Source organism: Megascapheus bottae, chromosome 3 (genome assembly GCF_031878675.1).
Source record: "Megascapheus bottae isolate mThoBot1 chromosome 3, mThoBot2.hap1, whole genome shotgun sequence".
Classification (NCBI taxonomy): domain Eukaryota; kingdom Metazoa; phylum Chordata; class Mammalia; order Rodentia; family Geomyidae; genus Megascapheus; species Megascapheus bottae.
In genome coordinates, this window is record NC_143511.1 from 82,430,335 (window position 1) to 82,447,040 (window position 16,706).

General features: G+C 40.7%; 1 protein-coding gene across 1 annotated transcript in view; it reads right to left on the reverse strand.

Moving 5' to 3' along the window:
• The window catches only part of Psmb7 (proteasome 20S subunit beta 7), a 55,928-nt gene that overhangs the window by 17,849 nt on the left and 21,373 nt on the right, over nucleotides 1-16,706 (reverse strand). Inside the window, exon 6 of the mRNA XM_090330610.1 lies at nucleotides 8,783-8,841. Coding sequence (XP_090186736.1) covers nucleotides 8,783-8,841 — 59 coding nt within the window. The remainder of the gene's footprint in view (nucleotides 1-8,782; nucleotides 8,842-16,706) is intronic.

A 16,706-nucleotide genomic window follows, 5' to 3' on the forward strand; every position in this document is an offset into this window, starting at 1 on the left:
CCAGTGGGGTAGATTCAGGAAAGCAAGGTAACTTTTTAAAAGAGGAAGAGGCAATTTACCATACCCAAGGCTGGTGGAAAGCCCTCCACCCACAGTGTTTCTCGGTATCTGTTTTTAATGAGTAATTCCCCCCTCCCACATTACCCACTGTCCCATAAATGCCACTTTTAGGATCTATCTGCTCCTTTCTCAATAAACTAGTTTATTCCACTGAAAATCAATACAAAGAATGTTACACAGGTTTCTGGGATTGCAATATAGGGTTATGACACCACTAAGACTTAATGTCTTATATTAAATACAACCAGAGAGAATATTAGTGAGGAAAATTAAGACACCTTTCCGATTTAATAAGGACACAATTTACTACGTCTAATACTTCTAGTCATAAGGAAGTCAATAAGCAGGAATTATGACCAAAAGCAAATGACAGAAACAGCTTCATGGAGAGTTTCAAAGTGACATTTCAGTATTTACACAAACATTCAATCAGCCCAGTTACTGCCCACGTCCAGTGTTGATAAGAAGCATGTCCAATGTTTCAATTATTCTATCTAAATGTGTTCTGAGATGTACTAGTTCTTAATAAAGAATCCACCAAAACCATGGGATGCCAGTTCACACCCACCAGGATGGCTGTAATCTAAATGAAAAATGGTAAGTGTTGGCAAAGATGTGCAGCAATCAGAACTTTCCTAGGCTGAAAGTGGCACAAACACTGTGGAAAGGTAAAACAGTTGTCACATGACCCAAAAATACTGCTCCTGAGCACATAACCAGGAGAAACCACATATCCACAAAACATATCCACAAAACACTTGCAGACAGGTTCACTACAGGATCACAGCCCAAAAGTACATTAAAAGATACACAAAATGTGATAAAGAAATGAAATGCCGATGCATGTTTTATAGCATAAGTGAAACCAGTGACAAAGGACTGTATGATGACATTTAGATCATGTCCAGATGAGTAAATCCATAAAGATAAATTGCACACCTGTAATCCTAGTTATTCTGGAGGCCAAAATCTGAGGATCATGGTTCAAAATCAGCCTGGGTACGGAAGTCCATGAAACTCTTATTGTCAATAAACTACTCAGAAAAAGCCAGAAATGGCACTGTGGCTCAAGTGGTAGAGTGCTAGCCTTGAGAAAAAGAATCTCAGGGAAAGTGCTCAGACCCTGAATTCATGTCCCAGGACTGGCACCAAAAAGAAAGAAAGAAAGAAAGAAAGAAAGAGAGAGAGAAAGAGAGGGAGGGAGGGAGGGAGGGAGGGAAGGAGGAAAGGAGGAAGGGAGGGAGGGAGGGAGGGAGGAACCAAAAGCAAATTTGTTGTAGCCTAAGGCTGGGCAAAGTGGAGGAGGGGATAGGGAGAGACGGAGTGTTAATGGATTCAGAGGGGTTTTGAAAGGTGATGAAATTTCCTACAATTGATTGTGGTAAGAGTTGTATGACATACTAAAAATCACTGAATTGTACAGTAAGTGAACTGTACAGATGTAATAACATTAAATATACATATATATTCATATATGTATAACAATAATATTGATTATATGGGTTAATTATATATTGGTTACATATAATTGTTATCAATTATATACATATATGAATTACATACTGAAGTTGTTACTAAATAATGAGGCATCCAACATTTCTAGAACAGAGGACCTGAAATAACAGAACATCTAGTGACATGTCACAAGTCAACCAATAAACCCACATTCTAACAGTAATTTTTAAAAGAGCAAAAAAGTCAGCATTCAAAGCACTTTAAAAAAAGAATTTTAGTCCAACAAGCTGTACCTTTTCCCTGACAAACATACCTAAAATCTGGAAAAATCAAGTTCAGCTCATTAAGCTGACACCTATTACAGTATTATGAGAAAAAGTCTTCAATACCATCAATACGGATAGGAAAGCCATTGTTTATAACAGTTTTGAAGGTCAGATTTTTTTAATTTTGCATTTACTTAAAACTGTGTTTGATGCCAACAGGGTTCAGGTTGCACAGGAAGGTGCTTAGGCTAAACACTGATCGTCTTCCTTGATCTCCATTGTCTGCTGTGTGGGTTCCGCCAGCAAACCTCCCAGCGAGTGGTCACCTTCCTATGGAGTCATTAAACCTCAGAATGTCAGCTGGTGGGATTAGCCAGCAGCTTCCACACCTGAGCCCCCGTGGCAGGGACAGAGGCATTTGGATCAAGATCACTAATGAATACAGAATTCATATGCCGCTTGTCAGGGCTCCTGAGCTCAGTCCACAGATGCAACCTAAATAAGACAGAGGACAGAACCATTGTTGACGAAGATTAAAAAGTTTTGGCAGTTGAGGAAAAAAAGAACCCCTCATTATTCAAATATAATAGTCCTATTTATTTTTTTATTTTTGTTCAAATTATTCATAACTTGCCTCGAATGGACAAATGCCATTCACCGGTACTTAAAGACTTTCTGGTCTCATTACTAAATCTGAGGAGGGTTATGCCATCTGTACATCAGCTATTTAAAGAAAAACAGTTCTCTTATAAATGGTATTTTGAAGGCTTTAGGGGTGAAACAATCACAAGATACTTGAAATGAGAATATTTAAAGGTAAAAAGAAACCAGAAACTAAAATTGCAAGAGAACAAAAAAAGGATCAGCAAAATGACCTTATCTCTCCCCCCCGCCTTTTCCCTCTCCTCTCCCTTCCTTCCTCATCATGCTCAATCTTTCAGTGTCTGTCATTTCCCTGCACCCCTCTGTTTCTGGATACCTTCCACTCACTGAGTTTACCAAAGAGGTAAGTTTTACATTTATATACCTCCTCAGCCACATGTCTGGCTTTCTGTTTTCTCTTATCAGAGAAAAAGAATAGCCCAAGAAGTCCATCCACATCTCTGCTGAGTCAGAAGACAGAAGTCTTCCCTATTCTATTATCGAAGAATCATAGGGCTCCGAAAGCAGACCAGCACAGGGGCTGATTTTATCAGAGGACTCCAAAGTCATATGGGTTCAAATCCTTACTCCACCACTGATCCGATGTGTAACCTTGGGCAAGTGATTTGATCTCCCTAGCATGCCAATTTTCTTTTCTTCAAAATGGAGATGACAAAATACTAACCTCACAGGACAACTGAAAAGTAAATATGACAATGCAGGAGGGAGAAGATGCTAGAACAGAACCTGGCATGAAGTAAGCATCAGCTATTGTGATCACTGTGTTTTCAAAACCCCTGTTTTGGTATATGTTATGTGCTAAACAACCTCTATTTCCTGTCATCATGTCCTCTTTAAGAGTCTGTCTTCTATATCAAGCTTTCGGATAGGAAAGAAAAATCTCAGCTATCTATGTTATAAATCACTAAGCCTAATGCTAGCATAAATAATCCTGTTAGTTGTTGCTATGGGACATTTCTATCCTACTATTGAATAACTAGGAAAAGGCAGCTGCCATATTTTAGAGCCAATTTTGTATTTGCCACCATAGGAGATGTTTTTACAGTCCGAATCTAATTCTCAGGACAACTTGCAAATGAGTCTCTGAATCCCACCTTACAGATAGGATTCTCACTTGCCCAGAAACATGTTTTTAGCACCCTAAAAAGAGAGTCGAGGTAAACTCTGTGCCCCCTTTCTGTTCGGCCATATTGAACTCATGCTCTGTTTTTCTCTGGAACCATCCTATCTGTGTAACACATTGAGCAGAATTTTTTTTTAATCAAAATATTGCAAATTTCTTCCATGACCATCTATGTATGTACAAAGCAAAAATGAATCTGTAGCTTTGGTTTTTCTATTGCTTGACTTCAAAAAATTAATAAACAAACAAACAGTTACCTCTAACATTTGCTGTCAGAACAGCATACTGGTATCAAATCTTTCATTATTTAAAAGGGATCTATAGCTGCCTGCAATGACAGATTCATTCTGCTTCCTTGGCAGCTAGGTGTTTGGCAACACGTTTGTGAGGGAGGAAACTGTGAGCCTTTAGGGCGATCGCTGCTCACATCTTTAGCAATCTGCAAGGGTTTCTCTAGAGGCCAGCACGGGCCGAGTGATAAAATATGACTCCATAAATCAGAAAGCTGAAGTGGCACTTGTATACGTCACTATCTATCTTCACAGCTTCTCTCTGAAGGGGACAGGGTAAGAGCTCATCCCTAGATGCCGCAACCAGAGAAAGGACCAGCACAGCTGGCCCTGACTAAGCATGTGCTACTTAAAACTGAAGCCATACTAAGACTGAGGAAAAGATCCTGCTGGTGTTAGCACGCCTCAGGCAGCGGTAGGAGCTTCAGCAAGTCATCTTCAAAAGGCAGAGAGCCAGAGCTCCAGAAACCTGCAAAAATTGGCTAGGCCTGCAGTCTTCATTGCTTTAAGTTGAGCATCTTCAAAGTCTAGAATTCTAACTGGAGGGCACAGCAGCTGCCACTGCAGATCTGATCCTCTCAGCTTTTGGCAGCTCTCAACTTGAAATTCTAGCAAAAGAATTTTTCAAGTTGCTATTATTGCCTGTCATGGATTTATAAATATTGTGCACTATCTGCTGCGGCATGGCTCTCATGGGACACCAGAGCATGCCAAACGCATAACAGAATGAAAAATAGTTTCTATTCTTCAAATAAATGCTAATTTTTTTAACTGTGCTCACATGATGTGTTTGGTGACCAACTTCAATGGTACAGAATATGTAAGGGGGGGGCTGATTGTCTTTTCCAGCAGCATTCAGCTGCTACTTTCATTAAGCTTGTTTAATTAGATTCCAGATGCTAATTTGCAAGTCGATACCAGAGGGTGCAGGACAGTTTGCCTTTGAATCATTCCCTGTGATGTGAGGGTCCTGCCGCACACCACCACCCTTGGGCGGCCCTTGAATGGAATTCTGACAATTAGTGCAAAGAGGGGACAGTATTGATCTTGACAGACTAAATATTAATCTTCTACCCATTTTAATGAATTATCATCTTCACAAATTTTAATTTCTCACTAAGCCAAATGAAAACATTCCTGCTTACAGGAAAACAGAATGGAACGAGAACCTCAGTGATCTAGCCTTATCCTAATTCCTTTCCCATCCTAAAGATAAAAATTTGCATTTTTATTTCAGCAATTTCAGTGATTTTCAAGATAGAAGTCACTTATTTCCAGGCAATATGGCCTGTAAATAACTAGAAAAGGCCAGTGAGGCCAGCATGTGTCCATTTCTGGTTGGCCTGTGGTAATCACCACCTTACCATAAGAGGGGGGAAAGCAACAAGGAATGACTCCACACAATTCACTATCACTCAGACCCCTCTCATGGAACTGACCGCTTGTCATTAGGTCAACACACACATTCAATACCCACTATTCTAACAAATGTTCAAATAAGCACATTTGCTTACAAAGTAAAACATCCATTGCCAATAAGAAACAGTTTTTCGTGACTTGACTTTGATCATTGCTAATCTTCAAAGGAAGATTAATTTGAAAAGAACATAAAGTTGACTTGGATCCCTTTTTTGGCCCACCAACAAAAATTTGGCTGAACCCTACTAGGTAGGGTTTAATAGTGGCGAGGACAGAATAAAAACTACATGCCCACACCAGGCAACTATTTGGGTCACAACTGTATGAGAACTTTTAAGAAATCCCTTAGTGTCTTAAATTCAGTGGTTATTTGGCAGTTTCTCTGAAACTCTGAATTGAAGTAAACAAGTCACTGGTTTGAATGACCTGAAACTACAGAGGTGCATCGCAGGCCACACTGGACTGCTTTTCTGACCTTGACCTTCAGGGAACACTTGCCCTCCACCCCATTTTCCTTTGCTGGCTACTTAACAGGGTATATGCTTTGCTGACTCTGCTCCAATATTGTAGATTGTTGAAAAGTGCACTTAATTATCTTCCTGCTATCTCAAAAACATGTTCAGCCCTTTCCAGACAGGAAAGAGAGAAAGTCCCCTTGATTTCCCATGTGGTTTTGATGACTCAGAGTTTGCTTTAGCTCAGGGTCAATGTAACAAGCATGTACTGAAGGTCAGGAGTTGAAGAACAGAGGTTTCATGGTCCCTGTCCTCAAGGAGCTCACACTCTCACTGGTTAAGTGGGGAGGATGCCCTGATAGCAGCTACATGAAATGAAACAGGGTATCCCATGCAGCTATGGACACAACTAAATGAGGAAGCCACTGAGAGTTTTGCTGGCAGACATGGGCAATGTGGAAGCATGGACAGCAAGAAGAACACACTGTTCCAAGGACAGCTTGTAAACAAGGATGGCAGAAGTGACCTCTGTATCCTGAAGTTCAATATTCAACCCGCTGGGCTTGTACATGGGGATGACATGTTTCTATTAACAGTCTCTTGGAGGATACTATATAGGCACATCATTGCCAGGATTTAACAGACATAAACTCCCTTAAAAATAAAGTTAAGGTGAGTTGATGTAGCTGTAGAGGAATGGGGAGGACTGACTGAAAATGTTTGCATTTTGAATGATAGTCACTTATGATTACAAATGTCAAAACTCATCAACTGCATACTTAAGCTGTACATTTTATGATATGTAAATTATCTCAACTTATTTTAAATTAAAGAATAGATGATATGTGGATATGGTATTTAAAAACATAGCACACAAATGACTAACTCAAGAAACAATGAGACTGGCTTTGCAAGTCATTTTTACTAATGATTTCTTACATAAAAACATGTGAAATTAGATATTGAACCAAGTACCATTTCAACATGTGATCAATCTAATTTTCTTTTTTGTAGTATTAAGCACTGAACTGAGGGCCTTGTCGATGCCAGGTAAACTCTCTACTTCTAAGCTGTAGCCCTAATCCACCATAATTTTTTATTGTCTATTAACGTGAATTTAGATTTTAAGGTATTATCTGCTAACAGCTGTGACACTATTACTTGCCTTCTGTTCACTTTTAAAATCCACAATGGAGAAGCAAGTCTACCTAGCCTCACCTTCAGTGACTGTCACTGTCAAGTCTCCTAACTTTGGCACACAAAACTCAAATCTGTAAACTCTTCTGAATAAATCTGAAATGGATACTGATTCAATCTATTTCAGGATCTTATAGGTAATGTAAAACATTAAGTGCTGAGTTATAGATATAATTAATCTGTAAAATATATTTGTCAGATTGGTTATACCAGAGATTTTATTGAGGGATGCTGACATATGCCTTCTCCTCAAATCACTTCAGTATTCAATTTGTAGCCTTTGATCCATTTCAAATCCAAACTCTAAACCATATAAAATGATTTCAGCAGAGTGCTTAAGTTCCTTCAGATTGTATACTTCCAACTTTTTCTACAGTTTTCACTTCACTTTAATATACAGAGGTTTCAACAGAAATAGACAAACTTTCAAGAAAACCTTTCAAGAAAGATTAATGTAGTTTAAAAGAAGAGCATGACATTAAATCTCCCTTACTTAGAAGACTAGGGAAATCGTTTTCTTTTTTCTTTTTAAGTGGCCTAGTATACATTAGGCTTTCTCGATGTATTTAAGAGCCCCCAACAGAAAATAATGCTGATGTGGGAAAAAATTTTCACACTGAGAAATGAGAACTGAATCCTAATTTCATTTATAGTTTTATACTCAGCTTTGTTTACTATTCTTAATTGGAGCGAGACATTACCACGTTCAGTAGAAAACACCTATCCAATTCTCTATTTTAATTCCTGTTGATGTTGTTTATGCTTTCCTCATGTCCAAAGAGTAGTTTGTGGCAGAAACCTTGTCCTGGCTAATCAGTACCCACAACCCAACGTTCTGACTTTTCATAGCACTTGGCCCAAATCTAAAGGGCAGAGAGAACTTCAGAGCTCCAATGACACCTAGTGATCCAATGACAAGAAGATGGAGGAAGAACAAAATACTTTTAATATGTGATCTTCTCCCAAAAACAACTGGGCATAAAGCAATGTCAAAAAGTAATCCTCAGGGATATTCGTTGTCACCTAAAGAAAATATCTGCAAGCTAGGAATGCCAGAAACCAACAAGTTAAGAAATGGGGTAAGCCCCTCTTCAATTGTGGAAAGCAAGTGAATACACCCTTCCCAAAAAGTGACCACTGAAACATCAAACACAGATGATGCTTGATTTAACACGCTACTTTAACAGTACAGGTAACACACAGAGAAGGAACAATGAAGCACCATAAACATCCAAGCACAAAAGTAAAAAGTGTGGATCTGTTATTAAAAAGGTTTTATGTGGTGGTTGCTTACTGGGGGTCACATTTACTACTGAAGCAGATGGGAAAAAAGTAACTCACAAGATCCACCCCTCCCACCACTAAAGAAATGAAGAATCTCTTACAAGCAATCTGAGACCCTAGCTCCATTATGCCCTGAGAAGAGTCCATGCACACATGACCTTGTCCTCAGATGCTGAACAATCTATAAGGATTTTCAAAACAAACTCAAGTCAGCTCTGGGTGACACCCACATAACACATACAGCTGCTCTATTCTTAGTAAGGGGGAAATACATCATTTTGAGATATTATGATGCTGAAATCTTAGCAAGCAAGAAAACAGTCCATATTACAGCAGTCAAGAAGAGTCCGTCATAAACAGCCCAAAGTCCAGATCAAAAGTCTGCAGTGCTAGCTCCTCAAGCCCAAGGACACAGCAGACCTCTGTACAAGAGACATTCTCCCAAGAAGCCAAGCTCCTCAGCAAACACTACCTGTGCCAAAGAACTCAAAGGATGCTGCTAGAGGAGGAACGGGCAATCAATATACAACGAGAAAAGTATCTAGAAGGCAATTATAGGGACTTACATACCTCCATATCTGGCCTAAACTTATCTTCAAACACAGCCATTGCTGCCAAGGAGCCAGAACCTGTAAGGAAAAAGATGCACTTTTAGTGTATTTTACCAACTCTCGCCTCATTTACCTCCTCAGGGCAACAAAAACTGCAAAACATTCCCAGTGTCACACTTGAGTACAGTGGAAGTATCAATCCTAGAGGGCCACATCAACAGGGCAGGAAACCAGTGTTCTGCAAAAGCACAGAGTCCCACTTACCACTAGTTTGGGGTTACCCTGCAGCTAACTGGCCAGCCCTACTTCTACAATGACAAGTCTAATTGTAAATCATTCACAATGAAATGCTGAAGCATGAAAATGAGCTTGTGGAGAATTGGAATGTTTTCAAAACATGAATGCCACACAGTCTCACATATCCTACATGGGGAGGCTCGGGCTCCATATTGTGCCTTGCCAGGCTGCTGGGTACTGTGCTAAATATCAAGCCAGTTAAAAAGAATACATTGTTTTAATGAGCCAGCCCTGGTAGAGTCACCTTGACACACAGGGAAGAAACTACCACACCAGCAATGGTAATAGGGCTGCAAGCCGCAGCTACCAGGTTATTCCAGCTACAACTGTAAAACACTTTATTATGTGGCATTTATTTGGAGCTATTATTTTTAGTTTGTACTTTGAAGAGTAACAGCTGAGTAGACAAAATGACAGACAAAGAAACAAAAATTTATTATCACAATAGCAAATGGCTGAAAGGTTATGCTGCATAGATATTAACGGATAGCAAATTTATCCCTACCAAAGTATAATGCAGAGGCATTACAAATAAGTGCGAGCTCCCTTGGAATGGCTGCAAAAGGCAGCTCAGCACTATTTGAAATTTTAAACTTGCTTTGTTCAGAAATGAGAGAATCTTTAGAAAATCATCATCTTGTCTGTACAGTCTTGGCAATATTTCAGGATACTCTACTTTTGGAGAGAGGAGAGAGTTGCCCACAATTTTTTACTCCAATTAGAAGATTTTTCTGGCATTTATTACTTTTTAACTTGTTTTGCATAACACTATCTATTTAGCTGGGTCACAGAGAAAACCATATTTTCTATTTAAAATGATTTGTGTACATCGCTTGACCACCTCAATGGTTTAGCAAAGGAAAAAGGCAGCGATTAAACAGTTTCAAATGAGGTGTCCTGCTGATTTTATCAAGTCTGCTGAATGTATAATGAAAAAGGAGAAGCTGACAGCAACACTACATTGAGGAAATACAGACTACCTTATCTGAACCATTTAAGGAGGTCCAATTATAGATCAAATTTAAAGGGTAGGAACAGCAGATTTACAGACACAAATCAATGAACATGGTAATCCCGATGAATATGACAGATACTCCTGTTCCGGAATATTGCTGTGGTTGAGGATCATTACCTTCACAGCACCGGATACATCACGTCCAAAGCAGTAGGAAGCGTCAAGTGCAGACCAGCATTACAAGCAATGACTATTCATTTAGGCTTTGGGAGCAAAAGAAAACCCCATTTTCCCCTCTTGCAATTTTTTTTCTCCTAAAATTAAAAAAAAAAAAAAAAAAGAAAAAAGCCCTAAAAGAAGAGAGAAATTAAACAGATGGAAAAATAGCACAGGCAGAAAAACCCAGCATACATGCAGAGTCTAATGTATCAAATCATATCTTTCTGAATTTCAAAATAAGCATGTCCTTAAAAGGTGCAGAAATAGGGTCAGAGTCCACCCAAGTACTGTGAAGCACCAGGTCACCCAAGACTCAGGGGTCAAGAGGAAAGAAGCAACCTAAGCTCCTGTTTTAAGACAGATGAGAGCCAGTCTTGATGTTACCAGTGAAAAAGAGCTGGTTTTGTGTGGAAAACAAAGGACAGCTGTCAGGAAGCAACAAGAAAATTGCAAATGGGAAATTTCAGGAAAAATACACAGACACAAAAATACTTCTGGCTGAGCGGGCAGTGGCTGGCTCACCTTTCCTATGCCTTCAAGATTATGCTGGGGAAGAACCCAAGGGTAAATGGACCGGAGGCCCAAAGTACACATTTAGAAAGGACAGGAGAGGGCAGGGCATTTACCATTGAGGTAACAACTTTGCGGAGACTATAACAAATTACTGTTACAGAGAAAATCAGGCTTACCTTAAAGGCATTTTTTCCCTTAAAAATTACTGGCCATTTTTTTTCTGCTGAGCAATCTTTTCTTGGACACTTTCACAGTAAATACTTTTGACTCTATTCTTTCTCCTAGGGACATATATTTCCTTCTGCTCAGCTTCATTCTATATTTTTAGCAATGAAAAAAGAAAAAAAAACCATTTCTTTCCCAATAGAGTAACTCTTCCTTATAACTCTTCCTTTATCAGAAACATTTGTCCTGCTTAGTTAGAAATATTGCCTACACAAAATTTCTCTAGGTTGAATGGTTTTATTACATACTAGACCCCCAATTCCTGAAGAAGGGTTTGTGCAGCATGGCTGCAGACTGATGGTGTGGAGAAGGGAAGAAAAGGAACTCCACAGCACAGAAACAGGTTTTGAGAGCTGGCAGGTATGGAGCAGAACACTGGAAGGGCACGGGGGTACTTCTGCCTCCTCTTGTTTATAACTTATATTTTCCAGAAAGTAGAGCTTTCTAAATTGCTTGATTCTGCTGCTCCTAAAATCAAAGCTAAACAGGCCCCAAAATAAACCTAAATAGAAAGGGAAATTCAAGTCAAGATAATTTCTAGATCACTTGTAAATTAGCTCCCCCTATAAGCTTTTCAGGAAAGGACTCTGGCGCCCCCTTTTCAGAAGTACATAGAATGCAAGAAGATGGCATACAACTGATTGGCAACAGGTTTCTAGGTAACTGAAACCACTCCCTGAAAAACTGAGCTCCATGAGAGTTCACAAAGACCCACAATGACCCAGATCAGAGAGGTGCACAGTAATCCAATAGAGAACACAGGAGAAAAGGAGTTGACTATAACATAAAACAAGAGATGATAAAACAGTGTCCTCTAATCACAGGCACCAGTTTCCTAGATATTGGGCCCGATACCCAAAGCCACACACAATAAATGATCAGGCAGCTACCATCCTAATGCAGTTGTCATGTGAGCTACAAAGCATTTGTAAGTTACATTTCATTTTCCCCATAAGCCATTAGTAATGATCTGAGCCATCCACTATTTCAATGTCTAGCTACCAACCTGGCATTCATCCCATACCAAGCCACAAAGCCTTTTTTTTTTTTTTTTTTTTTTTGGTGGGCCAGTCCTGGAGCTTGAACTCAGGGCCTGAGCATTGTCCTTGGGCTTTCTCGAGGCTAGAGCTCTACCATTTGAGCCAGAGCACCATTTCCAGCTTTTTCTATGTGGTACTGAGGAATCAAAGCCAGGTATTCATGAATGCTAGGCAAGCACTCTACCATTAGGCCAAACTCCCAGCTCAGCAAAGCCTCTTACTCCAATGTTCTTTTCCAAACCAAGAACTTCTTAACAACTTCAGAAAGCCAAACGAGTGTGGCTTGTGCATCATATGCAAGCAAACATGGCTAAAGAGATGAACACTGGTGCCACCTGCTCTGGAAACCAAGGACTCTCACCCCGGCAGGGAGGAGGGCAAACAGAATGAAGACGCCAGATACGGCACTGAGCGTGTCCGTGTGCCAGTGTATTGTCTGCCACATCTCAGTCCTTCTCAAGCAAACCACTGCAATGGTGCCTGGACAGGAATAACAAACAGCACACAAGGCCAAATTCCTGGTGCAACTGGATCCTGTGTAACCATCTCACACACAAAGTTATGACCAGGTATAGGCCACACTCCACCACCCCCACACTGACGACAATTCTTAAACCCCATGCCATTTCAGGACCTCTCACCTTGGTGTGTGGTGGTCCCTTTGCCCCCTGACAGTCTGCAAAAGTCCTCACCCCACTTACTACCACAAGTGAATCTTCACTCCTGCCCAGGAGCCTTCCTTGATTACCACCCAGGCCACGAGTACATCCGCCCACCCTCTCACAGCTGTGGCCCCACATCTGGTGGCCACTCACACACAGAAGCACCAAGCTGACCCAAGTTGGGGTGTGCTATCCTGAATGGTAAGGGGTCAACAGAAGTGAGCTGGCCCTCATGGAGTGATAATAAGAAGAACCACCTTGGTAAAGCTAAGACATTTATTGCCTAATTCACCAAAGGTGAATAAAAGGCAAACTTCAAGATAAAGCAAGTTCAATTTTTTAAAGTGAAGAAAGGCTTTAGAGCAACAAACTATGCCCAGCTTATTCTCTGTCCTTATTCTGGTCCACACTTTGGCTGGGCACTAGCTATTGCAGGACAGCGCTACCAGGCTTGGTCTCAAATTTTACTGACAAACCTCTGCCTCTCATTAGAAGCCTCCATGTAGCCACTACCTGGCAACCCCGACAAGTCTGCTTTTTTCAGTCCACTCACAACTGCTGAGTCGCCAGTGCTGCTTCTAAAACAAAGTTCTTTGAAACAGAAAAACAAGATACAACTATGTAAGTACTGGGAATGACCTGGGAAAGCCTCTGATGGAGATGGCATCACACTGCCTTCCCTCCGACCCTGCGTCTTCTCTCCAGGCTCCCCACCACTGTCCCTCCCGCTCATGACTTGAGCCCACTCCGCAGCCAGGCCATGGACAAGGGAAGAGAGGAAGACACAATGCAGCCTAGGCAGCAGCAAAGCCAGGAATGGACTATGTATCTCTATCTGCAACAACCACTTGCCAGGCACTGCTTGGCCTCGACTGCCCGAGTCAGATGCTCAAAGGAAAGCTATTGCCACCCTACACAGTCATAGCTGTCCCAAGCCTGGCTCACCCACAGAACTCCACAAAAACATAGAGTCACCCACAACTGCAGGCCTCCTATAAGAAGGGTCCCCAGCATCCATGCAACAAAAACCCCATCTACAGTCAACCTTTTAAAGTTTAGTATCTGTTCTGTCACTGCACGGCTGGGTGCGGTGGCTCACGCCTGAAATCCTGAGTATTAAGGAGGCAGAGATCTGAGGACCTTGGTCCAAAGCCAGCCTGGGCACTAAAGAACATGAGACTCTTACCTCTAATTAATCACTAGAAAATGGGAAGTGGGCTGTGGCTCCAGGGGTAGGACAATAGCCTTAAGCTGAAGAGCTCAGGGACAGTGCCCAGGCTAAGAGTTCAAGCCCCATGACCCACAGAAAGAAAGAAAGAAAGAAAGAAAGAAAGAAAGAAAGAAAGAAAGAGAGAGAGAGAGAGAGAGAGAGAGAGAGAGAGAGAGAGAGAGAGAGAGAGAGAAAGAGAAAGAGAGAGAGGGGGGGGGGAGGCAGACAGACAGACAGGGAGGGAGGGAGGCAGGCACTGTAAAACATAAGCCCTGAAGGGCCAGGAGTTTGGCCTAGTGGTAGAGTGCTTGCCTAGCATGCACGAAGACCCGGGTTCGATTCCTTGGTACCACATACTTAGAAAAAGCCAGAAGTGGTACTGAGACTCAAGTGGTAGAGTTCTAGCCTTGAGAAAAAATCCAAGGACAGTGCTCAGGCCCTGAGCTCAAGCCCAGGACTGGCAAAAAAAAAAAAAAAGCCCTAAAATTCAGAAAAATTATATGTAATATGGAGAATATTAGACTTATCAGCTTATAAAAATGGGAAAAAGAGGGCCGGGACTTTGGCCTAGTGGTAGAGTGCTTGCCTATCACGCATGAAGACCCGGGTTCAAGTTCTTGGTACCACATACAGAGAAAAAAAGCCAGAAGTGGTGCTGAGGCTCAAGTAGTAGAGCTCTGGCCTTGAGAAAGTCCAAGGACAGTGCTCAGGCCCTGAGCTCAAGCCCAGGACTGGCAAAAAAAAAAAAAAAAAATTTTTAAGGGAAAAAGAGATTAAATTAGAAAATATTTAAAAGAATTACAGTCGCCAGGCACAGGCTAAAGCCTGTACTCCTAACTATTCAGGAGGCTGAGATCTGAGGATCAAGGTTCAAAGCCAGTCTGGGCACTAATGACCATGAGACTCTTATCTCCAATTAACCACCAGAAAACCAGAGGTGGCACTGTGACTCAAGGAGTAGGGCAGAAGCCTTAAGATGGAGAGCTCAGAAACAGCACTCAGGCCCAGAGAATTTAGAAACATCAATTGGAAATCAAGAGCTCTACACAACCACAAACTGGCAGGCGATTCTGCAAGGAAACTTAGAATTCTAAAGAAATAAATGGACAAGTATCCAAGTCACACATACAAAAAGACTGTTGTTTAGACTAGCAAAGAAGGAAAACAAAGAGAGGGGAGGAAAAGAGAGGGGGGAAGGAGGGATAAAAGGAAGTAGGGAGGGAAGGAAGAGAGAGAGAGAGAAAGAAAGAAAAGACCCTGGAGATAAATCAAAGGTACAATTATCAAGATAGGGAAAATTAATTAATTAATTAATTTAAGAATGCTACATATACAATCATTCAGCATGACAAAGTAGAAGGATTTCTTTTCTTAGTAAGTTTTTTTAAGTAGAAGCATATTTGCAATAGATAGATGTTTAAAACATTTACTGGGAAACAAACATGTTAAAAAACATTAATAAGCTTATATAATACAAATCTAGAAGAAAATAAATCAAAATGCTATGTATATTTCTGGGTGTGCTGTTTTTATTTTGTTTACTTGTGTTTGTTAACTGTTCTTTAAAGAGCACGTACTACTTGCAAGTTTTTAAGGTATAAGCCTGGAGAAAATCTAACATTATAAAGAAGAAGAAAGAAGAAAGAAGAAAGAAGGGGAGGAGGAGGAGGAGGGGAAGGGGGAGGGGGAGGGGGAGGAGGAAGAAAATCAAGACCTTGCTAGCTGTCACATCTGTGTGTGTGTGACAGCAGCAGGCAACTTATCCTGAAATTTGTACACAGGGTCCTGAAGGTCAATCCATGCATGAGTCAACAGTCCCAAGAACAACAGCAATTTATCACTGCATACAAATAAATACACCATGCCTCCACCACTGTCCTTTAGAGGCTTCCTGAGGGCTGTCTGAGAGGTAAAGCCATCTAATAATAAGTCCTGTGAGCACATCAGCACTGATTTAGGAGTGTGTTCTGGCAAGCCCAAGTGCAGTGGAAACCTGTCATAGTAAGAAACTCCAAAGCACACTGTTACCCACCAGTTTTGTCTATTCCTCAGACGTGACAGGTAGTAAGGAGTGGTCCCACTTTACAACAGGGGAATTGAAACGCAAACGTGAGGGGTTTCCCTTAGTCACATGGCCTGTGATGAAAAAATCAGGGTTTTCAAAACCAGCTCCTCTTACTCTTCCGTCCAGACTGGCTTCCAACCCACCATCCTACCTCTATCTCTCAAGAGCTTTACATTGTGTTTTCTGTTTCTTTTAGCTTTTTCCTTTGTGGTGCAAGGAGTTAAATTCAGAACCATCCACAAGCTAGGAGTACTCTACCACTGAGCCCTACCACCCTTCAAGACAGATCTTCCTGAATTTAAAACATGGTGTTCTTTCCCTTCTGCCATGTTACTCCTTAAATAGCAAAGCTAAATGCTTGAAATCATGATTGCCACCTAAGCACGGAAGAAATGGCTATTTTTTTCTTAACTTCCATTCCACAAAAAAACATGTTTTCAAGCTTGCTTTTTCTCTTCAGATTTCAACAGAATCATCACCACACATCTGGATATATAGTTAAATGCTGTTTTACTTAGAAATTCAAATGAGACTAGAATATTTGATAAATGTTTTAAATAATCACATACACACCATTTACTATTTAGCAATGTCATTCAAGTATCTGTTCTAGAAGCATTTATATTAATAGCCACATTAAAAATAAACATAATTTTTAATGGGGAAAAAGCAAAATTTAGCCTCCATTTTCTAAAACCTCAGAAGATGTACTTGGTCTTACCAGCATTAGTACAGGTTGACTATCCTTATCCAGAAT